This window comes from Encephalitozoon intestinalis, chromosome III (assembly GCF_000146465.1).
Source record: "Encephalitozoon intestinalis ATCC 50506 chromosome III, complete sequence".
Classification (NCBI taxonomy): Eukaryota; Fungi; Microsporidia; family Unikaryonidae; genus Encephalitozoon; species Encephalitozoon intestinalis.
This window is the reverse complement of record NC_014417.1, coordinates 103,049-125,432: the sequence shown is the minus strand read 5'-3', so window position 1 is coordinate 125,432 and position 22,384 is coordinate 103,049. Positions and strand designations below refer to the sequence as shown.

General features: G+C 43.2%; 20 protein-coding genes and 1 non-coding gene across 21 annotated transcripts; 9 read left to right on the top strand and 12 right to left on the bottom strand.

Annotated features, from left to right (window-relative positions):
* Positions 1–97: 97 nt before the first annotated feature.
* Positions 98–1,651, top strand: Eint_031060 (Phosphoinositide polyphosphatase; the record flags this gene model as incomplete). Its single annotated transcript, XM_003072563.1, has 1 exon — positions 98–1,651. One exon carries the CDS (start codon positions 98–100, stop codon positions 1,649–1,651), a length of 1,554 nt encoding a protein of 517 aa, XP_003072609.1.
* A 104-nt stretch (positions 1,652–1,755) lies between these two features.
* Positions 1,756–2,274, top strand: Eint_031050 (calponin H2-like calcium-binding protein; the record flags this gene model as incomplete). The annotated part of the gene is made up of 1 exon (XM_003072562.1): positions 1,756–2,274. The coding sequence occupies one exon, from the start codon at positions 1,756–1,758 to the stop codon at positions 2,272–2,274; it is 519 nt and encodes a 172-aa protein (XP_003072608.1).
* Positions 2,275–2,283: 9 nt separating this feature from the next.
* Eint_031040 (uncharacterized protein) lies at positions 2,284–2,655 on the bottom strand (the record flags this gene model as incomplete). The annotated part of the gene is made up of 1 exon (XM_003072561.1): positions 2,284–2,655. The coding sequence occupies one exon, from the start codon at positions 2,653–2,655 to the stop codon at positions 2,284–2,286; it is 372 nt and encodes a 123-aa protein (XP_003072607.1).
* Positions 2,656–2,711: 56 nt separating this feature from the next.
* On the bottom strand, positions 2,712–3,320 carry Eint_031030 (putative recombinase-like protein; the record flags this gene model as incomplete). Its single annotated transcript, XM_003072560.1, has 1 exon — positions 2,712–3,320. The coding sequence occupies one exon, from the start codon at positions 3,318–3,320 to the stop codon at positions 2,712–2,714; it is 609 nt and encodes a 202-aa protein (XP_003072606.1).
* Positions 3,321–3,352: 32 nt separating this feature from the next.
* On the top strand, positions 3,353–3,862 carry Eint_031020 (uncharacterized protein; the record flags this gene model as incomplete). The annotated part of the gene is made up of 1 exon (XM_003072559.1): positions 3,353–3,862. One exon carries the CDS (start codon positions 3,353–3,355, stop codon positions 3,860–3,862), a length of 510 nt encoding a protein of 169 aa, XP_003072605.1.
* Positions 3,863–4,289: 427 nt separating this feature from the next.
* Eint_031010 (uncharacterized protein) lies at positions 4,290–5,123 on the bottom strand (the record flags this gene model as incomplete). The annotated part of the gene is made up of 1 exon (XM_003072558.1): positions 4,290–5,123. One exon carries the CDS (start codon positions 5,121–5,123, stop codon positions 4,290–4,292), a length of 834 nt encoding a protein of 277 aa, XP_003072604.1.
* A 41-nt stretch (positions 5,124–5,164) lies between these two features.
* Eint_031000 (phosphatidylinositol-4-kinase catalytic subunit) lies at positions 5,165–7,300 on the bottom strand (the record flags this gene model as incomplete). Its single annotated transcript, XM_003072557.1, has 1 exon — positions 5,165–7,300. The coding sequence occupies one exon, from the start codon at positions 7,298–7,300 to the stop codon at positions 5,165–5,167; it is 2,136 nt and encodes a 711-aa protein (XP_003072603.1).
* A 75-nt stretch (positions 7,301–7,375) lies between these two features.
* Positions 7,376–7,447, top strand: Eint_030990. Its single transcript has one exon. It is a non-coding gene; the product is annotated as a tRNA-Phe (tRNA).
* Positions 7,448–7,484: 37 nt separating this feature from the next.
* On the top strand, positions 7,485–8,336 carry Eint_030980 (uncharacterized protein; the record flags this gene model as incomplete). The annotated part of the gene is made up of 1 exon (XM_003072556.1): positions 7,485–8,336. One exon carries the CDS (start codon positions 7,485–7,487, stop codon positions 8,334–8,336), a length of 852 nt encoding a protein of 283 aa, XP_003072602.1.
* Positions 8,337–8,350: 14 nt separating this feature from the next.
* On the bottom strand, positions 8,351–9,388 carry Eint_030970 (flap endonuclease-1; the record flags this gene model as incomplete). The annotated part of the gene is made up of 1 exon (XM_003072555.1): positions 8,351–9,388. One exon carries the CDS (start codon positions 9,386–9,388, stop codon positions 8,351–8,353), a length of 1,038 nt encoding a protein of 345 aa, XP_003072601.1.
* Positions 9,389–9,461: 73 nt separating this feature from the next.
* Eint_030960 (transcription initiation factor TFIIA-like protein) lies at positions 9,462–9,932 on the bottom strand (the record flags this gene model as incomplete). Its single annotated transcript, XM_003072554.1, has 1 exon — positions 9,462–9,932. The coding sequence occupies one exon, from the start codon at positions 9,930–9,932 to the stop codon at positions 9,462–9,464; it is 471 nt and encodes a 156-aa protein (XP_003072600.1).
* A 159-nt stretch (positions 9,933–10,091) lies between these two features.
* On the top strand, positions 10,092–10,781 carry Eint_030950 (uncharacterized protein; the record flags this gene model as incomplete). The annotated part of the gene is made up of 1 exon (XM_003072553.1): positions 10,092–10,781. The coding sequence occupies one exon, from the start codon at positions 10,092–10,094 to the stop codon at positions 10,779–10,781; it is 690 nt and encodes a 229-aa protein (XP_003072599.1).
* A 102-nt stretch (positions 10,782–10,883) lies between these two features.
* Positions 10,884–11,573, top strand: Eint_030940 (uncharacterized protein; the record flags this gene model as incomplete). The annotated part of the gene is made up of 1 exon (XM_003072552.1): positions 10,884–11,573. The coding sequence occupies one exon, from the start codon at positions 10,884–10,886 to the stop codon at positions 11,571–11,573; it is 690 nt and encodes a 229-aa protein (XP_003072598.1).
* A 37-nt stretch (positions 11,574–11,610) lies between these two features.
* Eint_030930 (transcription initiation factor TFIIIB subunit Bdp1) lies at positions 11,611–12,093 on the bottom strand (the record flags this gene model as incomplete). The annotated part of the gene is made up of 1 exon (XM_003072551.1): positions 11,611–12,093. The coding sequence occupies one exon, from the start codon at positions 12,091–12,093 to the stop codon at positions 11,611–11,613; it is 483 nt and encodes a 160-aa protein (XP_003072597.1).
* Positions 12,094–12,118: 25 nt separating this feature from the next.
* Positions 12,119–13,162, bottom strand: Eint_030920 (origin recognition complex subunit 1; the record flags this gene model as incomplete). The annotated part of the gene is made up of 1 exon (XM_003072550.1): positions 12,119–13,162. One exon carries the CDS (start codon positions 13,160–13,162, stop codon positions 12,119–12,121), a length of 1,044 nt encoding a protein of 347 aa, XP_003072596.1.
* Positions 13,163–13,224: 62 nt separating this feature from the next.
* On the bottom strand, positions 13,225–14,244 carry Eint_030910 (uncharacterized protein; the record flags this gene model as incomplete). Its single annotated transcript, XM_003072549.1, has 1 exon — positions 13,225–14,244. The coding sequence occupies one exon, from the start codon at positions 14,242–14,244 to the stop codon at positions 13,225–13,227; it is 1,020 nt and encodes a 339-aa protein (XP_003072595.1).
* A 92-nt stretch (positions 14,245–14,336) lies between these two features.
* Positions 14,337–15,116, top strand: Eint_030900 (14-3-3 protein 1-like protein; the record flags this gene model as incomplete). The annotated part of the gene is made up of 1 exon (XM_003072548.1): positions 14,337–15,116. One exon carries the CDS (start codon positions 14,337–14,339, stop codon positions 15,114–15,116), a length of 780 nt encoding a protein of 259 aa, XP_003072594.1.
* Positions 15,117–15,233: 117 nt separating this feature from the next.
* Eint_030890 (uncharacterized protein) lies at positions 15,234–16,880 on the top strand (the record flags this gene model as incomplete). Its single annotated transcript, XM_003072547.1, has 1 exon — positions 15,234–16,880. The coding sequence occupies one exon, from the start codon at positions 15,234–15,236 to the stop codon at positions 16,878–16,880; it is 1,647 nt and encodes a 548-aa protein (XP_003072593.1).
* Positions 16,881–16,944: 64 nt separating this feature from the next.
* On the bottom strand, positions 16,945–18,663 carry Eint_030880 (putative SCP-like extracellular protein domain-containing protein; the record flags this gene model as incomplete). The annotated part of the gene is made up of 1 exon (XM_003072546.1): positions 16,945–18,663. One exon carries the CDS (start codon positions 18,661–18,663, stop codon positions 16,945–16,947), a length of 1,719 nt encoding a protein of 572 aa, XP_003072592.1.
* A 312-nt stretch (positions 18,664–18,975) lies between these two features.
* Positions 18,976–20,676, bottom strand: Eint_030870 (Ser/Thr protein kinase Kin1-like protein; the record flags this gene model as incomplete). The annotated part of the gene is made up of 1 exon (XM_003072545.1): positions 18,976–20,676. The coding sequence occupies one exon, from the start codon at positions 20,674–20,676 to the stop codon at positions 18,976–18,978; it is 1,701 nt and encodes a 566-aa protein (XP_003072591.1).
* A 264-nt stretch (positions 20,677–20,940) lies between these two features.
* Eint_030860 (uncharacterized protein) lies at positions 20,941–22,245 on the bottom strand (the record flags this gene model as incomplete). The annotated part of the gene is made up of 1 exon (XM_003072544.1): positions 20,941–22,245. The coding sequence occupies one exon, from the start codon at positions 22,243–22,245 to the stop codon at positions 20,941–20,943; it is 1,305 nt and encodes a 434-aa protein (XP_003072590.1).
* Positions 22,246–22,384: the final 139 nt, after the last annotated feature.

The window sequence follows — 22,384 nt, the reverse complement described above, 5'->3', positions numbered from 1 at the left end:
GCTTCATATCTCCTCTACTTTCAAAATTCTTGGTCTATGATGAGATAAATCATTATTTCATATAATCAATATTTTCCCAACCCTGAAGACCCCTGGAATGAATATGGGAACAAGTTTGAAAGTCTCTACCTCTCCAGAGGAAATCATGCTCGAGAATATCGATAAGAACACAACTCTGATCTTGAAGAGACAAAAGATGGACTCGGGAAAGTCTGTTTATCACTCATACGGAGTTTATGGAATAGTTACGATTTCCAAGTCCTCTTATCTCATTCTGGTTGTAGATGCTGTTTTAAGAGGAATGATGTATGAACATGCTGTCTACGAGATCCAAGATGTAGAAATCATTCGGCTAAAGAGGTCGAAGACAGAGAACTTCTCAAGTGAGATGAAAGAGGTAAGAAAGTTTCTCCGAAATACAGGGATTTATTTCAGCACATATCCCCTTCACAAGTCGATAAGTATAAAGAAGGACGACGACTTGGATTTCCTCTTCAACTCCCTGCCACTTGAGAGGTTCCTAAAACATGTTGGAGATCAAGGATCTCTGTTTTCTCTGAGCTGCATACAGGGGTTTTTTGGGTCCATAGATGTTGGAGCAGTATGTTTGAGACTGATTTCAAGAAGGTCTTGGAGAAGAGCAGGAGCAAGATACTTTTCCAGAGGATCGGATTCATCGGGATATGTCTCGAACTATGTTGAGACGGAGCAGATTGTTTATGAGGGGGAGAAGACCACATCGCACCTACAGGTTCGAGGGTCGATTCCTTTGATGTGGAAGCATGTTCTTGGGAGAGAATACAATCCAAAGATAGTTATCAGCAATAGGAAAATACTTCACCTAGCCGACGACATAATGAGGAGCAAGTATGGCGATGTTTTATATCTGAACCTCATAAGAAGCTCTGGATACGAAGGAGAATTACACGATGCATATGAAAGTGAATTGCTTGGAAACAACAAGAAGGGAGTACACTTCAATTTCTTTGAGGAAGGAGGGATTTTCGAAGGTGATACTCAGGAGAGATTTCTGGGTCTAGTAGACGAAACTCTTTCCCTATTTGGATACAAAGGGCCAGAAAGTTCTCAAAATGGTGTTATTCGTACAAATTGTATTGATTGCTTGGACAGAACAAACATATCTCAGTTCATCATTGGAGAGCATGTTCTTTCCAAACAACTTTCCCACTTCGACATTGGAAATAAGGAGAATATCTACGACCAGATGAAGTACCTGTGGTACAAAAATGGGAACTCTCTCTCGATGCAATACTCAGGATCGTTTGCCCTGAAGAGCCATTTCCTTTCCAGAAGAAAGCAAAGGCCCATTGACACATTAAGAGATTCAGCAATAGGTTTACAGAGATACTTCATAAACAGACTTTGCCATGGGAGCTTACAAGTTACATATGAAATCCTTACCACAGATCTTGAAGGAAAGAAAGTCAATCTCCATAGAGACCGAATGGGAGCCATTAAGACAATCTTCTTATTCCTCCTTCTAACCACTTGCACAGCCTCATGGGCAGTGACAGGGATTTTTGTTCTGTCGCTTCTCTTTAGTACATTGGTCACCTCCATTGTAACAGTGGTAACCATGATTGTATTCTTAGACTTCCTTATCCAGAAGCCCAAGGGAGCAACCCAATAAAATCTCCATGTCTCAATTATTCCCCTTTTGGATGGCTATATTATTGAACCTTAATTTTTGTTGATGCTGGTTTGATAAGTAAATCATAAAACAGATGCCCTGGAATGGATAAGCAACAAGAGGAAGTGACACTATGGATCCAGACTGTCCTTGGAGAGAAGTTTGAAGCTGGGACATTCCATGACCTATTCAAGGATGGAGTAAGGCTCTGCAGATTCCTTAATAAGGTTTCAAAACTCGATGTCAAGTATAAGGAGTCCAAGCAAATATTTGTGCAAAGGGAAAACATATGCTCGTTTATTAACGGACTTAAAAAACTCAAGATGAATGAATACGAGCTATTTCAGACCAACGACCTATTTGAAGCAAAGGATCTGAAACAGGTTGTCATATGTCTTTATGCACTAAGCAGGCAGTTGCAAAAGGAAAAGATATTTAAAGGGCCATTTATTGGGCCTGCTCTTGCCACCAAATCCAAGATTGAATTCAGTAAAGAGGTTCTTGACAGGAGCAAATATGCTGTCCATCTCCAAATGGGGTATTCGGACCCGGAGCTACTTGAAAAACCTGAAAACAAGATTGTTTCCAACGTCTCAAAGGACCTGAAGACAAGCAATCTTTAATATTAAATTTCAATGTCTGTTTCGGTTGTATTTTAATGATCTTCTTAGGTTAGAAGCCTCTGCCCAAAAGAACATCTCTTCAAAAATTCCCAGCCTCCTTGCGGATTTGCAACACAAGTTCATTCTTCCATCTTTCATGTACACTCTACACACCAACAGATACGCCAAGTCCAAGAAGATCTCTTGGCCTCCTGTTTCAATCAGGACCTCTCCACAGAAATCTAGCATCCGAGCAAGCTTCCCATCTCTATGGACACACACTCCAGCAACCTCTATGAGAGACACCTCCCTTCTGCCGTAAAACATGGCACCAGAGATATATCTAAACTTCCTGAGCGAATCCGAGAGGATCCTGAGAGGAGGTCCTGTTCTGTCTGTCATGGAATATAAACGGTTTAAGAAGCATAAAATATTTACTAGAGACAGTGAGATAGGCCTTACTCAAAGGCTTCCGACACAATATATACCCTAGACGGCCCAATCTCAAACTCCCACGTCCCAGAGCTTGCCAAAGGAGAACGAACAAGCTTAAGCGTTCTTTTCTCTCCGTTTCTGCTGCAAATGTATTTCGTGTTCACCATATACATCCATTGAAGCCCAAGGACAGGATTGGGTATGCAAAAGGACCCAACAGTCCAGGTCCCGTAGTGACATGTAACGACCAAAATATTCACCAAATGCTTTTGGCTCACTCTTTTGAGCTTATTGATGATTCCAAAAAGAACACCCCGCGACATCCCCATGCCTTCTGTGGCAAGAAGATGATCCAAGCTATCTATGATAATCAACCTGGTGTTACTTTCCACAACAATCCTCTCTATCGAGTTCATAGCAAAAGATGCCAGATGCCCGATAGTCGGGATGTACTTTATAACCACACGATCCATCACCTCTTTAGACGACCCCTTGTATCTCTCTATGCAGAACGCTGTTGTTGTCAGATATATGGTTGGAAACTCCTTCGACTCCTCGATGGCAATGGCAGTCTTTCCAGATCCAGGCTTTCCCGACAGCTCGGTCACCCCATGGTACTTAAGCAACCCCATTGAAAGCGTCGGGGATCTTGTTTTCAAAGTGAATGAATTTGATGTTTTTGTTGGTGGGACCCATCATTCCGATGGAGGCAGGCAGTGACAGTGATACAGCTCTCTCGATTGTCTCCTTGGGCCTTGCCATTGAGATAGCCCTTGCAGTTTATGGTGCATGCGAAGGCATGGTTTCCTCGGGAGCAGCATCGATTCTATGCAGTCAGAATAGATCCATACTCGGGCCCACATACTTTATCATGATAATGATATCAACAATATTTTTCAGCAGCTTCCTTGTTGCCTTAATCATCGCGACCAACATCGATGAAAAGCTAGACATGGGAAAGAGCATTTCATACTTCTCGGCATGTATGATGGTAGGGATGACGGCAGCCATATCCGGGAAGGTCTGCTCGGCCCTTGGAAAACGAGGATTCAGAATTCTATCGGAAAAGCCTTCTTTTCTGCCGATCCTGATCATTCTGTTCGGCATGATAGAGTTTGTTATAATTGTTGTTCTCTCATGTGCCTTGTTGATGGTCTACCAGACTCGTGGATAGTGATAAATAAAATAGTATTGGGGAATCAAATTGGCGAAAGGAGGACTGAAGCCATCTGGATTTTTTTATTTAGGGTATAAGGAGCATCTTCTCTTACATCCTTAGCATGCTCCACTCACCAGGCTTATTTTGCTTTTCTTTTCTAATCTTCATTATGTAATTCCTAAGAAGCCCCACCTCTCCATCAAACTTATCTTGCCCTGCCCATTTCATAAGGTAATAGAAAGATTTTTGGATGTGCTCCTCCTCAGCTATCCCAAGCTCCTCACATATTAGATAGTAAACCCGGAGGTCGTCCAGATCAAATCTTCTTCTCTCCCTTGTGTTTGCTTCAGGAGGCAGAAACATTTTGGCTTTGTTTACGACTTCCTAGGCCTTAAGCATTGTCATAACAAATAGGCTTCCACATTCTGTTAAACAGAACACCCTATCCGTTCATAAGCTCCGCTAGTTCCTTTTCTTCCTCCATGCTGAGGCTTGGCTCCACTTCAAGGATGGTGCAGCAGTAGTCCAGTCCAATCGAGATAATCATGCCTCCTACTCTAACCACTCCCACCACATCTTCTTCATGAGAATACATGAGCTTTACTCCGCTCCCCAAGCTTCCCTTCAGACCATCAATGTCACCCATTACATCTCTTCCATCAGAAAATAAATGCTGGTTGTACATTGATCTGATCCAGTTTTTCCCTCTGTAGATCTCTTTAGCATTCTCTAATTCATCGTAATCCTGCTTTAGGACTTTTCCGTCTGCAGATCCGGTATACTCTCCTGAAATGCAAAAGATCGAGGTATCATGCAAACTCCTTCCAACAATCTCAAGCCCATTATGAATGCGTGATAGAAATGACACTCCCATGCCACAATAGACCGACCCTTGGAAGGAAGTCATACACAAAACCTTGTGCTTAACCTCGTAAGAACACTTTATCTTCAATTCAAGACTTAGACCATATACCATCAAACCCACCGAGGCATACACTGTGTCTCCGTGAACAACCATGCACTTCACCATATGGTTTCCCAGATTAATCTTTCCTCCGCCAACTATTCCTATGTCTCCATCCCAATTCCCATAGTACAGGCATTCTGCTCCATCCAACGCAGATACCGGTCCTGGAGATTGGAATATGGCCACTGGAGCAATATACGGATGCTTCATCTCATACACAACTCCGTGGGCATCTCCAATGTATACAGAGTTCTTCCAAGACAATATCACCAGCGGCTTGTTTGGTAGCCGAACTCTTCTAAGCAACATAATAAAGATCCCCTTCGTCCAAAAAGTTGTTTAATCCTTGTCTAAAGATATCCATATGAAAAGTATTGGTAGGAATCGTACAGCCCCGTTCCCATACTGTTAAGGCTCTTATTTATCAAGTATGTCACGTGTTCCTCAACCCTCTCCTCGTTGAGATCCATCCGAAACCTATCCTTGAAGTTTTGAAGCTCTCTCCTGTTGAAGCACTCTACACTAGAGCTTCCTGGCATCGTCTCCATGATCCTGAAAAGACTGCTGCTGTGCTTTCTCAGTGCCATGTACCCCTGAAGAAACAGGTCCTTGAACTCATCCATCAGACCCTCGAGGAGCTCAAGATACTCTTTTGAGAATTTGAATGGCGCTGCTTCGACACAGTAGAAACCCGGATGATTTCCCATTATAAATCCAAAGTCAACATGGATGATATGCCCTTGCCCATCAATCATTATGTTTCCGTTATGTCTGTCCTTGACCTGTAGAATGTATGTGGCTAGGGAGTATCCCACAAGAGAGTAGAGGAAGTTTCGCAAGCAGCTCCTGTACTTTTCGCTGTTTGGCTCGAAGGACTCTGTGAAGTAGTTCTTCAGAGAGTAATTCTTATTTTCCGACATCATCTTTTTCTTGATCTTGTGTATTGACAAAGCATCCACCACCGTCTCTATTATTCCACTAGTGTCACTTACAAGGTAGATCTGATAAGCTTGGACCCAAATAGGACTATTCTCTTTTCTCCAGATTTTCTTCATTTCTTGAAGAACCTGGTGGGCCATTAGCTCCTGTCTTAGAGAGTTTCCTGTCTTTACAATCACGGACTCTGCCGTCCATCCAGCAACATCATTGAACAAAGAGGTTCTTCTAAGTTCAGCTTTCTTAAGTATCCATCCGCTATGGCGCCTATAGCTTGCCGAGCCTCCAAGCTTCTTTTCCTCCTCGCTCTTTCCAAAGGAGCTATTTCCTTCTGCTAACTGTCCTGCAGAGTACGATCTATGGTTCATAAAAAGCATTCCTGCATCAACAGAATTCTTAGAAATCTTCTGCTGAACATGAATGTCATCTAGATGTTTGTCTATTTTTTCTTCATCACTTCTCCAAGCCTCCAAGTTTGGAGAGTTCTCAAGAGAAGTATTTTCGTATCTTTCGGTCATCAGAATCTTTTCTATAGAGGTCATCACATTCTCCTTAACAACATTTATCTCGCTTAGAGAGGAAAGCCCATTGACTGCGTCCAGCTGTTGCTTCAAAAACAATGCATCTTTGATCTCCTCTTTTGCACAACTTCTTCTTGGCACTTCTAGTGCAGTCTCAAATACAACGAGAAAAGGAGAGTTTTCTGCCGAATCTAGTAGAAACGATTCCTCGACTCTAGCAGTCAGCACAAACCTTCCCGAATGGAATGGAAGAGATACCTTTGCAGGCAGGTTATGGTTTAGAAGCTTGATCTCCATGTCTAGTCCTCTTTGCCTTAAGTGCCGAGGGAGCTTCTTCAACCTACTTGGGATCTCAACTAGGGACTCGAGAAACGAGATGCTTGAGCTTACTCCGGGGCCATCGAATGCATTCCCAAATCTTAAATCCCTTTTCACATTGATGTTACATACCTCTCTTGTTTCCAGGAACATTTCTTCATAATCATGGATTCTCTTAAAGAGTCTTGGATGAACCATCCATGACACGGCTTTCACAAAGAACAGGAGGATTCCTCGAAGGGGAGGATATCCCTTTCTTGCAACAAGTGTTCCAAGGGTTCTACCGGTTTTTGTCTTGTATCTATACTGCAGCTCCAGGATCCTTGTGTTCCGGCACATCCTCTTTCTTTCGGTCTCGAATATGTCGCAGATCAGAAAGTAGCAAGATATAGATCTTATGTCGCTGTTGCTTTCAAGAGCGCTTCTCAGATGGAAGTATAGTGCACAGCAAAACTCCCTATCTTTTCCAGCCCAGTGACTAAGGAGAGCGTGCATTGGCTTGCTAGACATTCTATCTTTGTTGTAGAGAAACACATGGACAAGCTGAGGAAGGTATCGAATCTGGGGACTGGAATGTCTAATTCTACTGCATATGTATTGCCAGACGCCTACAGATGGATGTTCATGCATGTACTGCATTATCTGAAGAAGATCTGTGTGTGGGGAAGAGAGGAGATCTCTTAAAGAGGCGTTGTTGGGATCGTGATCCATTCCTGGGCTCAAGGTAAACAGAACGATGATTATGTGGGGGCAGAGTCTGGAAGTATTGGTGGGATGGACTTTATAGCTGGATTAGCTCAGTGGAAGAGCACTAGACTGAAGATCTAGGTGTCCCCGGTTCGAACCCGGGATCTAGCATTTTTTCTGTTCAAGACCAACTCTTTTTGCGTCCCCGATGTATGGCACAGCAAAGATTGTCGGAGAGTGCTTCAAGGAAACCATCTGCGAGATAACACGTCTGATTGACAAAAATGGGGAGCATCTTCTCCTGTGTGGGCCAGACCAAGAAATACTTCAAGCAATCGTTGGGGTGGTGAAGAGCCATGCAGAAAAGATAAGCAGAACAGTGGTTAAAGTCCTCCCAACCACTCCAAAAGACGAAAGTCCCGACGGAAAGGTTTTTTTTATTGATATAGAGGGAGAAATGCCCATTTCCCGTCAGCTGCACGTATACCATTATCTTGAAAAGACCAGGACCCATCCCTGCTGCCTGCTTCTTGTATCGAACTCGTGCACTTCTCTGGACAGACTGGAAAGGCGTATCAAGTCAAGATTCAATCACCGGATATTTTTCACAGGTTTTCTTCCTTTTGAGCTATACAGAACTCTGCATATGCAACTTGCCGCCACAGACAATGAAGAAGAAATCCAGAGACAATACAATATCGATCCAAGCATTTCAGTTCTGTTGAAGAAAATAGTCTTGAAAAAGTACTCCATTCCAGAATACTCCATAGAAACTCTATACTCCTTACTGAACCCTGTCCATGTGGCCCTTACAATGATGGCATTCAAAAGAAGAATAAAGTATATCAGCTGTGTGCCAGAGTTTCGGGCCTTTACATCAGATGCCAACGAGCTCAGGGGAGTAACTAACATGGAAATCCTATTTTACTTCCTTGACATTCTTGACTTCGGTCTCATAGACAGGGAGGGTGTTCTACTTGTGGATATGTCCAGCTTCAAAAAGCACGTGTCTGGTTGTAGGCCATTGTATCTGAGGAACTTGATGTATAAAAACCTGTAACTGCCATAGAAGACTCACCTGCTCCTTGCTATGAACCCATCTAGACGCCCTTGGACCCCTTTCTTTCGAGAGTTCACAAGCTTTTCAATCCCTCTGTTGACTCTTTCCAAGTCAAATCCCTTCTCTTCAACAAGGAAGCTCACAATCCCATTTCTGTCTATCGACCCCCATGAAATATTAAACTCTCTTGCATCTCCAATTTCCGGAAGACTTCCAAATATCCTCTGGGCATCCCTATATCTCCAGCCGTCGGGAACCTCCAAATTCTCGCTCTGGAGAATCTTCTCAATGCCCCCATGCTTTTTAATCAACCCCAGTGCTCTCTTAGGCCCTATTCCTTTCAATGTGCCACAGTAATCACATCCGAGGAGAATGCACAAGTCAATAAACTCTTCGTGCTCCAAGGAAAGGCTTTCCAATAGCTCCGGGAGGTTGTATTCTACAATAGGAAGCTTTCTGCTCTGGGAGCCACTGAAGTTTCTCAACACCACAGGTGACCCAAATGTCAGAGCATCCATGTCCTCTGTTGCAACACCGTACACAGCCTTCTTCTTGCATAGGAAAGCACAGTATGCCTCTGCCTCGCTGGGTGCTGTTTCAAACGGTATCCCCATCAGCCCAAGAAGTCTCTTGCACTCCTCAACATGCATCCCAGTCACCTTTGTCTTTCTCTTGTCGTACATCTCCATAAGCTTCTTGTCCCCCATTTCAGACGCCTCTTTGTACTCTTTATCAGCTGCTGCTCTTCTTTCGCTTCTTTTCTCTAGCTCCTTCATCTTAACCTCGGGAGGTACTCCATCAAATACATACACAGGTATTATTCCTAGCTCCACCATCCGGATAGTCCTGTAGAAAAATCCTACAAGATGCGATGTTGGGGAGTCTTCGTTTCCCAGTGATGATCCATCAGATCTAACAGCTATCAGAAACTGGTACATCGACATCGAAGCGTCAATTGCTATTCTCTTCGACGAGTAGTATGCCAAAGGCCTTTCTTTAATTCCTTTCGCACAATTCTCTTTCAGGAGCTTGGATAACTGCTTGATCCCCATTTCCAGGGCTTATCCTGCCAACTTCTCAAACGTTTACCAAATATACAGGGATCCTTTATTAAATAAAATCTCTTCACCACTCAAGCTCCCCCTGGGCGGAGTTAAACACAAAGTCTATCTTCCCTATGCTGATAAAACCCTGCTTAAATGTACACTTCCACTTCCCCTTTGACATGTTGACCTTCACATACAGACAGACCATACAGTTCCCAGCGGTAACCTTCTTTCCTATTATCTCCGAGTCTCCACTCGATCCGCTCAAGCTCTCGTAGTCCTCAAACATCCCAGGCTCCTTCTCCATCGTGGGATTCCCCCCAAAAACACTTCCAGACCCTTCTGAAGGCCTTACGTGCCGATATCCCTGTTCTCCGCCTCTCTGAACAATCCTGTCCTCGTCCCATTCCCCTTGTGTGTACTCAATAAGCCTTTCCCTCCACTCGTTTCGGAGTTCATGGATAGCAGACTTACTAATGCTGGCCTCGTCCTCGGCATGCTCAAGCCTGGATATAACCTCATTGATTATATCCTCATAGATCTTTAACATTTCCAGAGGTTTGGAAGGGCTTCTTTTTTATTGTTTTATCCGGGCCCCATCAACATCTCTCCAAAGGAATCCCTACTCGCCCTCTTCCAAAATTCAAAACAAAAAGATCCCCACACCCTCTTTGCTTTAATTATTTTTCGAGTTTTACAACGTCCCCTTATGGAAAAGGAAAAGATAAAAAGGATGCTAAAAGAGATATTGAAAGTAACACTTCTGGGCTTTTGTGTGTACGGGACGTTGGACTATGCCTTACCGGAACAAGTAGTTCAGTCTATAAATCGAACTTCTGGGGGAAAATTTGTATACCTTACTGTACTATCGCTGTATTTAACCATCATTACAACAGTTATCGGGTATCTCACAAGAACCAAAGTCGGAAAGAGTTTGGAAACCACTTACAAAGACTTGCTGGCTCTTTCCTTCTCCTTAGAGGGCATAGTGACCTTACTGTTTTGGATTTTGTACTTCATTAACCCAACTCTCCTGAAAAGTAGGAAACTTTATAGTGAGGGAATCCAGGAAAGCTTATTAACAGAGCTCTCCCAGCATTTGTTTCCTCTTCTCCTCCTACTGATATGCCAAATAGATGTGAGGCTAAAAAAACGGAAGAGATGCATTTCCTTTGTATTTGGATTCGGCATTCTATACTTCCTAGAAACCTGGTACTTCTACACGGTAGATGGCAAGTGGCCCTATCCAATTTTCAAGAAAATGAACACTATTGGGAGGATACTCTTCATTTTTATGGCATGTCTTATCGGTACTGGATGTTACTTAGGCCTTCTTGGAGTTAACGATTTGGTTCATGGGAAGTATGAGCCAGTGAAAGAGGATAATAGATCCTTTTGAATTGGTCGGGGACCCATTGATTATCACATCTCCTCATTTCATTGATACATTAAAAGTTTGTTACTCCTAGATTCTTTTTATCCTTCAAAGCCACATAATCTTATGGAAAGTTCTAGCCGTCTTTTGGCTTCAAAGGAAATCTTCAAGATAATCCTCTTCGTACTTTGTATCTACGGGGCAACAGACTACTCCCAGCCAAAGGAGTGGGTGAAGTTCATCGACAAGCTTGCTGGAAGAAGCCACATTTATATCACCCAGATAAGTCTTTACATGACAATAATGACGTTGTCTCTAAGTTACTGCGTAAAACATTTTGGAGCCTCAAGAATTAAAGAGGTGTACAGAGACTTTCTTTCCATTACTCTTCCTCTGGAGGGACTAGTGACAACAGTATTCTGGACACTTAATGCCATAGATCCGACACTTCTCAAGAATAAGGATCTTTATATGGCAGGTGTTAGGACTCCGCTAATATCGGAGATGTCCATCCATCTGTTCCCATTTATTCTCCTTCTGATAGATCAAGTAGGCGTCAATATCTATGGAGCAAGAAGACATTACTGGACCTTTGCCATCTTTGGGTTTGTCTACTTTATGGTAATCCATTACTTCCAAAGACTCAACAACTCCTGGGTGTACCCTTTTCTAGGATATATGTCGATATCGATGAGAATGGCCTTGGTTGCTGCTGCAACCTTACTTGTCTTTGCTTATTACAAGCTGTTCCTTCAGATCTCCAGGATCATCAATGCAAAGATCCACTCATCAACTGCCAAGGATAAGTTACTCTAAACCCTATAGGAGGATAGAACAGATTTATTAAACTTTTTCACTCAAGAAGATAGCTTCGGAGCTTGTTGTATGCCACCTGATCAAATGTTTTATACTCGTTCAGTACCTCGTTGATCCTCTCGGGGTTGACCTTCGCTTCCTTTATGTACTTCGCTTTGATGTGCTTTCTCTCCTTGTTCGGAAAAAGGGAGCTTATTAATGAAAATTCAATCCCACAGATTTCTAACGCCTTATAAAACAGCTCTATCTCTTTTTTGCTCCACCTTAGTGCTCCTTTCTTCTTGCTAAAGGTCGAGGATGTCACAATCCGGTCGTCTTCCATCACCTCCATCTCCACATCCCGATGTGTGTCCACATACATGTTTGCATCATTGACAACAATCTGCCCGTTCTTAATCATCAAGATCTCCTCCTGTCCTGCTTCTCTCTTTCCCCCAGACGTCTCAACTTTCTTTTTCTTGTTTCTCCTGTCTCTTCGGAAGTTCGAGTTGTCAAGAAAGTGCTTGAGTTTTTGATCCATTTGATGGGTCTTCTCTCTTCGGATTTTAACCAGAGTTCTTCAAAAAACATCTTCTACTCCCCGCCCTCCCGGTTATTTCCAGATACTCCTTGTCCGACCCAAGGCTCTTTTCAACCTCCTCCCGCAGAACCATACATTGAATCTCTTTCCCCAAGCTCCTAACTCCAAGGAGCCCGTAGTCCACTAACACCTCGAGGAGATCCAAGTACTCAAAAAACCCCACTTCTTTCATTCCAGATCTTCTGCAGAAAGAGACAAACTCATCGTAAAGTTCATTGGTTTTCATTCTGTCCTGCTCGCTTCCGCTAACCAGAAATATAATGGTTTTTTGATAAGAAGACAGGTTTTGAAGGTAGTAGGTGTATACAGGAACATACATTTTTCTCATAATATCGTCCACATCTAATATCCCTGCCTCACTCCCCCTCTCACTTTCTTTAACCCTCTCAATCACATCCCTTACCTTTCGAGCATCTCCACTGACTCCCCCAATTCTCTTTGAAACAAGCTCAACACAACCCTTGTTCACTCCGCAACTTCCAGCCATCTCACACAGTTGTGCAGATGTGTATGGCGTGAAGTTAACTCTTCTCCCTCCTATCCGGCTACAAACCTTAGGCTCAAACAGTCTCTCGGGAAGATTCATTGTATTGGAAATTACAAACAGCAGAAGCTTGCTGTTTTCCAGGTATGGCATATCAAACAAATTGTATAACACTTCTTGGCTCCTTCCTATAAGAATATCCACTTCATCAATCACAACCACATGGTGAGAAATACATTCCATAAAGTGTTTCTGGAGACTTTTTAAATACATACGCTTTGGATCGGTGCAGCAGGATAGATTTGTGAGGATCCACTTATAAACATCCCTTTTTAACCTCAACCCAGCTGCATTCAAGAACAGATGCTTGACCTGTCTTTTTTCCATCAGTCTCAACACCGTGTGTGTCTTCCCAGATCCCGGAACCCCACTTATGTAGACAATCCCTCCTGTCTCTGTGCTAAAAAACATGTCTAGATAGCGTTCCAGCTTCAAGTACTCCTCTTCTCTTCCTACCACTACCATCCCAAGGATGAGAGCCCACAAAATTTATCCTCCATGCAGAAAGGAAACCCCAGGCCTTCCAATCATTCTCTGTACATTTCATGTATACTTTCCCAGCTGTACGGAGACACCAAATCCTTCTTCTTTCTTTCCTTGCATCCATCTAGAAACCTTCTTAGGTCCAGCTTCCCTTCTCTTTTGTACTTACGGACAGCATTATAAAGCTTTTCAAACAGCTTGTGTTCATCTCTGCAGATCTTCATTCTTTTTGCAAGCTTAAATAGCTTCATAAACTCCCCTACCCTCCTCTGGTAGATAAGCCCGTTTAGATACCCATCAATAATCTCCGTCTTCATTCTCCTGTCTACCTTCACTTCCCTCATTATCTCAATAAGGTCGTTGAATCTTCTCTTCCCTCCACTCTCGGAAAACCATACATGAAGAAGTGACCTGTAGAATTGGGCCTTGTCAAGGACTCCCATTGACAAGATTACGGCCCCTCTTTCTTCGGAAGGGGACTTCAGAATCACACTGCACATCTTGTTGTAGTAATCTTCCTTTTGGAGGAAAGAGCCGACAAAGGGCTTGAACTCAATACTCACACGGCTCATAACCTCCATAATCACATCCCGCCCCACAGAAGATCCAAGAAAACCCATGTAAACCCATGCCTTGTCACCCGGAACTCTTACAATCTCTTTCTCAACTTCCTCAACAACATTTTCCCCGAGATAGAGGAGTTTGTGGACCATCATCTCCATCCGGTATTCAGGTTCCTTCCCATCAATAAAAAACCTCTTAAACCTTCCAAATCTCTTTATAAAAGACAGCTTCAGCAGATAGTCGTCGAAAACAATCTTTCTCTTGCAGAGCATTTCATAAACAATCTTTTCTATCCTTGAACCTTCTTTTGCTGCAACCCTTCTCAATGTCCTTTTGACATCCCTAGATCTGTACAATCTTTCTGTGTATATGCAATCTGCTAGAGATAGGTTTTCGGAATCAAGGTACTTCGACATGTCCTCCCCATCGGTTTGTGCCAGCATGGAGAGCCTGTCGGCAAGGATCTTGGCGTCTGGATACTTCTTTAGATACCAGTCCATCAGCCCTACTGGGTTAATTTTTATCCTCTCTAAATCTGCTGACGTCTCCTATTGAATAAAAATAAAAATAAAAATAGATGGGGGCTTAAGAAATGGTATCCAAGCAGTATGAAGAGGCGTTACAGAAGGCAAATCTTAGTGACATGGCAGAAAGATATGACGACATGGCAAAGGAGATGAAGCAAGCTGTGGTGCTCGCACATGAGGACAAGCATGTTCTCAATGTGATGGCAAGAAACCTCTTTTCCGTTGCATACAAGAACCTTGTGAGTTCAAGAAGATCGAGCTGGAGAATGCTATGCTCTGAAAGACAGAAACTTGAAGGGAAGGACCAGAATGTGGTCTATGTCATCGATGAAAAGATAAAGGTTGTTGAAGAGGAGCTTCTGAAGTTCTGCGATGAGGTCCTGGACATCATCACAACATACATACTGAGCCTGGAGGAGGCAAGAAAGAATGTTGAGTATTTTATTTTCTTTCTGAAGATGAAGGGAGACTACTACAGATACAAGGCCGAAGTCATCACAGGGGCAGAGCACAAGGAGGTGTCGAAGCATGCGGCAGAGTCCTACAAGGAGGCCACAGAGAAGGCAAGGACCCTTACACCCACAAATCCCATAAAGCTGGGCCTTGCATTGAATTATTCTGTGTTTCACTACGAGATCCTCAATGACTCTGAAAAAGCCTGTTCTATAGCCAAGAATGCCTTTGATGAAGCCATCAAGGAGCTGGACACTCTTTCTGAGGAAAGCTACAGAGACTCAACTCTAATCATGCAACTTCTTAGGGACAACCTTACCCTCTGGGCTTCCAGGGAGGAGGGGAATGTAATGGGGGACGAAGGAAAAGGGGATCATCCCGACGAAAATTAAACATTAAAGCCTCTATTGGACACAAGGCCCTTCCTCCAATGTGAATTACTAAAAACCCTTCAGCCGTTATGGTTTGTTCTCCTTTTCAAGCATAATTCTAAGTGAGCTTGGGACGCTATGCGAACCGAGAAAATTGAAAGCATACAGCAGGTTGAGGAGTCCGACTTCTTTGTGGAGAAGAAGCCGTCGGGGAAGAGACACGTGGACGATCCAAGTCCTCCCTCATCGGTATGGATCCTTATCTACCTTGGGGGATCCATTATTTCCGGGATCCTAGCATACATATGCCACTATTCGTTTATTCTATCAAAGATAGAACCTAATGGAAAGGCCCAGCCCCCATTGGCAACCGAAAAACTTCTTCTGTGCCTTCTCATTGGTATTATGATTTGGTTTATGCTTGAGCTTATACTGACATACTTCTCGATCACTCTCAAGAAGATTGACGAGAAGCAAAGATTCCTTCAGAGCACTTTAATAAGGAATGGATGGCTTATAAGTCTTGTTCTCACACTGTTGATTCTCTCTTTTGTCATGGGAAGCTACAACCATGGAACAGAGATCATAGACGGAGAGAGTGCCAGGACTGGCGAAGAGGGGAACGCAGAGCTACCAAAGGAAGAGACCCATCCTGGGGAGTCAGGAAGCTCTTCTGCCAGGCTAGTTGAGACAAAGACTCCATTTATAGACAAACTAAGCAGGCTTCTTCTTGCAAGCTCTATGTTTCTTGGGATAATTCTGGCAAAGACCATTCTTATGGAGAGGATAAACTACAAGATGCTCTTTGAAAACTATGAGGATAGAATCCAGAAGAACTATGAGGACATGAAGATGCTCGAGGAGCTGAACAGAATAACTGGCAAGAAGATGGAGTCGGATCCAGATGTCGAGAGCTGGGGAAGTCTTGTATTCAAGACAGTTTCTCCGGAAAAGGATACTGTTGACATTCAGACCCTCGAATACTTCTTTGGAACCGATAGTGCACGAAAGATATTTGAGCGCTTCGATATATACGGGGATGGCAGGGTGACAAGAAGTAGCTTTGTCCTTGTGTATCAGGACATTCTAAACGAGGATAAGAGAATCACTATGGGAATGGCTCAGAAGGTCACGATTGTCGAGAAGTTGGACATTGTTCTCTCCTGCATACTCATTCCGTTTGGGATTTCGGCCACCATTCCAATAGTGGAGAGTGAGGTTAATTTTGTCAACTTCATCCCCATCCAGTTTGGTACACTCCTTTCCCTCAATGCGATCTTTGCTTCGATTCTCACAGAGATGTTCAGGTCTCTGGTGTTCATATTTCTCGTCAAGACATTTGATGTTGGAGACAAAATCCTTATAGACGGCCACCTTCACAAGGTGTACGACATGGGCCTTCTCTACACCTCGTTTGTAGTTGACAAGAAAGTCACAGTGATTCCCAATGCCAAGATCATGGACAAGACCATAGTCAACCTCAGAAAGGCAAGGACGTCACTGAAACAGTTTAAGTTTACATTTTTAAACTCTCTGGAATTTAAAGACAAGATGGCGGAGCTGAACTCTGCAATCGAAAAGGAGGTGGCCTCGGATCCTAATGTATACACAGGAAAGTTTAGTGTGTACGGGTATGACTTGAAGAACAACTCCTCAATAGGGATAAATATTGACGTTGTGTTCTGGATCCAAAATCAGGACATAAAGACCCTGAAAGCACAGGAAGACGCATTCTTGATAGTTCTGTATGGCTTCATCCGCGACTTGGGGCTGGTGTTGGAATAGAGCTCAGACAGAATAAATAATTTAGGTTTTCCAAGATTAAAACAACTTCCTTTAAAAAATAACCTTAAAGTTTATAAGAAAACGGAATTCCTATGTCAACTCTATTTTTGCTTTCATAACATTCCTCCTTGTCTCCGCAGTCTTCGTCCGACAGAATATGAAGATGGATCTTTCCCTTTCGAACCAGATTCTCGAGGGTATCCTTGAGCTTCAAATCATCCAGCGACTTGGAAAGTATACAGCTTCCGTCGTTGTTGTATCCTTCCTTGCATCCTCCCTCGTTGCCAGAGTCATTTTCCTTTTCGTTTTGTCCTGCATTATGTCTGTCATCCAACTTTACAACAGGGCTTATGCTTCCTCCGCTTCCAGCTCCCCCAATGAACTCCAGATGCTTTGGGGACTCAATCCTTAGACCTCCCTGGTTGAAAGACCCATCTCTGTTCTGTGGGGCCTTGGAATCCTTTCTTTCCGATGGCACGGTCGTTGTCGTTGTCGTTATCTGGTATTTGGGGAGATACACTGTGACGGACTCACGAGCGGTTGAAGTGACTGTAACTGTGGATATTGCTTCTTTGCTGCTTAGTGAAGATGAGGATGTTTGTGTAGTACTAGACAAAGGAGACTGAATGCTTGAACTGAAAGTGCTTATCCCCGAAGTAGAATAAAGTGTCGACCCCACAGAGAAGACAGTCTTGCTACTGCTACTCTTCTCCTGAGAAGATGTTCCTTTGATTGCATCAATCAAAGATTGAAGTGCAGGAACCACAGTGGAATTTCCCGAGTCCTTGAATACAAGTGTGAAGATTGGTATTGTTGAGGTTCGGATGCTGGTGCTTGGAGTGACGGTGGAGACTGTTTTTTGAGTCGTTGTTGAATACAAACTCTCTGAAGTCGAAGTGCTAGTTTTTGGATGCTCGGTGCTTTCGCTCTGTGGTGGAATAAGATAATCTCCTAGACTTAACAATTCTCTTTCCTCCTTCCTAGTATTGCGCTCGTGGGAGGACGAATACTTAGGTCTTCGAACAATGTTCTGTCCCGGATACCTCTTTCTACCTAAGCTTATTTCAGGTATCCGTTTTCCTCCTCTGCTAGGACTCTCTACATCCGGCTGAGTTTCGATAGAACCAACATTTTCATTCCGAGCATCTTCATAAACTCCTCCAAAAGATCCTTCTCTTTTTTCTGGTTCTTTTCCATACTCCGGAGGAACCACCATTATGTAGTCTCCGACTCCGAGGTCTTCTCCTTCTTCATGTGTTTTTCTTTCTCTATCCGATTTGTCTTCATCTTTCATATTGCACTCCAGGCAAATCAGTGGCTTCCCCTCATTCCTCATCTTGGCAATTTTTGTGTTACTGATGTCTTTCCCGAAGACCTGGGCCCAATATCTGTTCCCATCCTTCCCAATACATGTGGAAACCCCAGAGTATACATAGTCTCCGAGAATGTTGTTTCTATGCTCTTCAGACTTCATCCAAAGTTTAACCACCTCCTTATAGTCATCATTCTCTTGCTTAGCTATATTCTCTCCTATGTTGAGTCCGACAAAATCAAACTTTTTCAACCTTCCTGCAAGGTTAAATCCTTCTCCGCTTGGTCCGTCATGTGTAAGCTTGGATTTCTTACACATGTGCAGCACTTGCAGATCCGCAGCCTTCTGCAAGGAAGGTAGGTTGTATAGTTCCTCCATGTTGTGCTCCTTCCTGAATTTGTTTGTGTATCTCAGCATGTCACTTTCAAGAGAACAGAGAGCACATCCTAGAAATAACCAAATAGGAGTCATCTGGCCTTGGTATGGACCGAAAGCCGTTTCTGTTTATAGAGATTCCAAAACAGCTTAAAACAGCCTTGAAACAGAAAACATCATAGAAAGAAGACATCCCATCAAAATGTAGCCATCTACGAACCTTGGAACCATCAGGCTCAAGGGAGCAATTCTGGCTCTTTTGGAATCCATGGTATTAGCCACGGATCCAGGGTAATTCCAAACAAGAAAATATCTACCGCAATTATTAGTTTCAGCCACAATGTCTTGGAAATCACGGAGCAATGACATATGCTGCTCTTGCACCCAACCAAAAGTTAACAATTTATTTCACGTTCTATTCCTCAATCCAGAGGAAATCCATTCATATACATTCTTAAAAAGCTTCTTCTCGCTGTTCAGAGGTGTCACAGTAAGATAATATTCGTTAAGAAGCACATTAAAATACATCGATACCTTGAAAAGACATTCCAGATCCTCGTAGTATGCAGAGCAAAAGTAGCTCTTATCGGTAACTTCGTAGATAATACTATTTGCATTGAATATGTCAAGGAGTATCTTTTTGAGTGCATTGTGGCTTCCGATGTGCTTTACCCTTATCCCCCTGAAGAACCCCTTCAAGTATGTCTGTCTGATTCGTGGAAGCCCGTTGTCCTTTCCCTTCAGGGACACCAGGGTGTCTTGGCTTGCAGATTCCAGAAGCACCTCCTTTTTAACGTGTTTTCGAGTACAGGTTCTCTCTCCAGAAAATATAAACCTTACAAAGTCATGGATGGCTTCTGGTTGCCCCTGTGGCAGTTCTGTCTCATCTTCTTCTTCGTAGATTCTGTTTTCGTTGTCTTCTCCAAGGTTCTCAGAAACAAGATAATAGAGAGACACCACAGGCCTTCTCGACCAATAGATCTGCTCTAAAGTCCCCATGTCTTCCTTGCATATTCTGTGGAATCTTCTAATCTCTCTTTCAATGTTGGGGAACTGGAACCGGATTGCTCTCGACAACAACTCTATGTACCTCTCGTTGATCTTCATTATTGGATATCTCTTTGCTGTATAGCTGTTGATTCTGCCTTTTTGATCTCCGTTTACCCATTCGCTTCCAATCACTTGGTCAAGCCCCATTCTAGAGGATGGCTGTGCAACAATCATCCCTCGGATTAGCTCCTGAGCCTCTCTTGAAATCGTCTTGCAGAACTTGAAGTCTCCATCCTTTATCTTTTCCTGGAGTCCCTGAACATTTTCGTCATCAAATGGAACACATCCGCACAGAGTCGCATATAGAACAACCCCCAGACTCCAGATGTCTATCTCTGGTCCACAGTATCTCTGCCCCTGAAGAAGCTCTGGCGCTGCAAAGTACAGACTTCCACAGAATGTGTTCAGCAGGGTTTTGTTGTCGTAAAAATTCGATAGTCCAAAGTCGATCAGCTTGACATTGTCGTTGTCGTCAATCAGGATGTTTTCTATCTTCAGGTCTCTGTGGACAATCGAATTCTTATGGATGTAGTCAACTGCAGAAAGTAACTGCCTGAAGTACCTCTGCCCCTCCTTCTCCTTCAGAGGCCCGTTACTAATGATAATATCGTACAACTGCCTTCCTTTCACATACTCGAATATTAGAAAGTAGTGTGTAGGGCTATACAGAAAGTTCTTCAACCGAACAATATGCGGATGATTTACCACAGATGATATAATAACTTCTCTGAATATCCTCTGGTCGCATCTCATCTCAACCTCGCTAGTCTCCGTGCCATTCATCCTTTTGGGAATTATTTTGATTGCAACCTTTTCCCCGCTTTGTGGATCGCATCCAAGCACAACCTTGCTACTACTTCCAGTTCCCAGCTGCCTTATAAATCGGTAATTTCCTATCCATTTGTTTTCTATGTACTCGAAGTCTCCTATCATTCCTCTCATCTCTCTTTCCTGAGAAGGGTTGATTTCCTCAGACTCATCCATAAGACTAATTATTTCTTCTTCAGTCCCTTCTATCTCTGAGTACATGTAGCTCGGAGTCTCCTCCTTATACTTCATTGCTCTTCTCTTCCACTTCTTAGTATTTATTCTCCAATCCTTTCTCAACCACACCCCGTCCAATCTTTCCTCCAATTGGTTTCCTACTGGACTCTCCAGAGTGCTACCAAAGCTAATAGGTGCTTCTGAAACCAATCCGAGCCCAGGTACTCTAAATGTCCAGTCCTTAAAGAAGCCAGCGAATACATATATACACTTTCTTTGGATTTAATTTAAATATCAGGTAACAAATCAGCTCCATAACGAATTTTCTATTCTCTTCCCTCATGTTTCTTTATCTCTTCCATTTTCAATTTCATCCCCAGTCGTCCCATTGCTGCCACTAGGAAGATTCTCGGATCCCATGGTTGGCTCTAACTCTCCCTTTTGCCCAGAACTCGGGACCTTTCCTAGTGCTGCCTCAATAAGAAAGGTATATCCGACATTTGCATCATCGCTCCCACTCGAGCACAGATCTCCACCCAAACCATCCTGTAGATGAATCTTCGGATATCTTCCCTCTGGTCTTTTGGGCAAGTCTACTGTTCTATCAATAACCACATTCCTATATTTATGGCTAACAATATCTCTAGCACTTTTACATCGTAGATACTCCATAGACACCTTCTTAAAGATGTGCTGGCTACTCGGATGACTTGCCACAGATCCTTGCGGCATACTAAAGTTGCTTCTCCCCGATTGAGCAGAGTTAAGCTTTGAAAAGTTGGCAAGATATTTCTTATACCTCTCGCTTATCTGAGTCCTTGGAGTCACACTTTCGATCTTTTCGGAAGGAATATATAACCTTCGGCCAAATATAGGCGGGGGATTGTCGTCTCCCACCGTAGGGAGCACAACACTTTCGTAACTCACCTCTCCCCCGATAAACATCTTAGACAGTCGTCTTCTACTGTAAATCACTCCGTCTCCCTCCCCTTCCCCATCGGATATACCTCTCCCTTCTAGATCCGTAGTCCTTTCATTTAGAGTTCCAATAAAGGAGGACAGAAAGGTATTCACATGGATCACTCTGTCTCTTTTTGCAAGAGAAATCTCATGCACTATAGAATCCAGTTGTGCCTTTCTCCGGGCCTCTTCCTCAACCATCATCTTCCACGTCTTTTCTACATCTGCTCTCTCAATCCTGTGTTCTCTTGGATTCTGCAACAGATCTCCTTTTCTTCTTTTCTTTTCGATCTGGCGAAGAATGTTAATAACGTTATTTTCCCTATATCCAATCTCCCAATCCTTACTAAATACAATCTTCTTAGACTGCTTCAGGACGTCTATTAGCATCAGAACCCCAGATTCTGCAGCATACTCTGCTGCCATCCTTATCTTCCCTAACTCATCCCCAGACTTGCTATCGGCCTTTTTGGCGGGAATACTTGCACATCTAATTTCTTGGTGCCTGAAAGGTATTTGCTTTTCAAAGTCATAAAGAAATCCTGGTGCATCCCTCATTGCTCTTGGCCTCTCAATCTCCCTCCGAATTAGCCTCATTTCCGATGCAATATGCTCTATTAGTCTCCTCCTTTTCTTCCTGGCCTCGGCCGAGGAAAGAAGGCCTCCATTCCCTGCTTCTCCCATGTCTGGTCTTTCCTTCTCTTCTGTTTGTTTTTATTTAAAAATTTTGCAATAGTGATTATTGAGCAGAAAGGTTTGGAGCTTTGGAAAGAGGACATGGCTGGATATCCAGCAGTGATGTCTTCGGAAGAAGCTTGTCTTT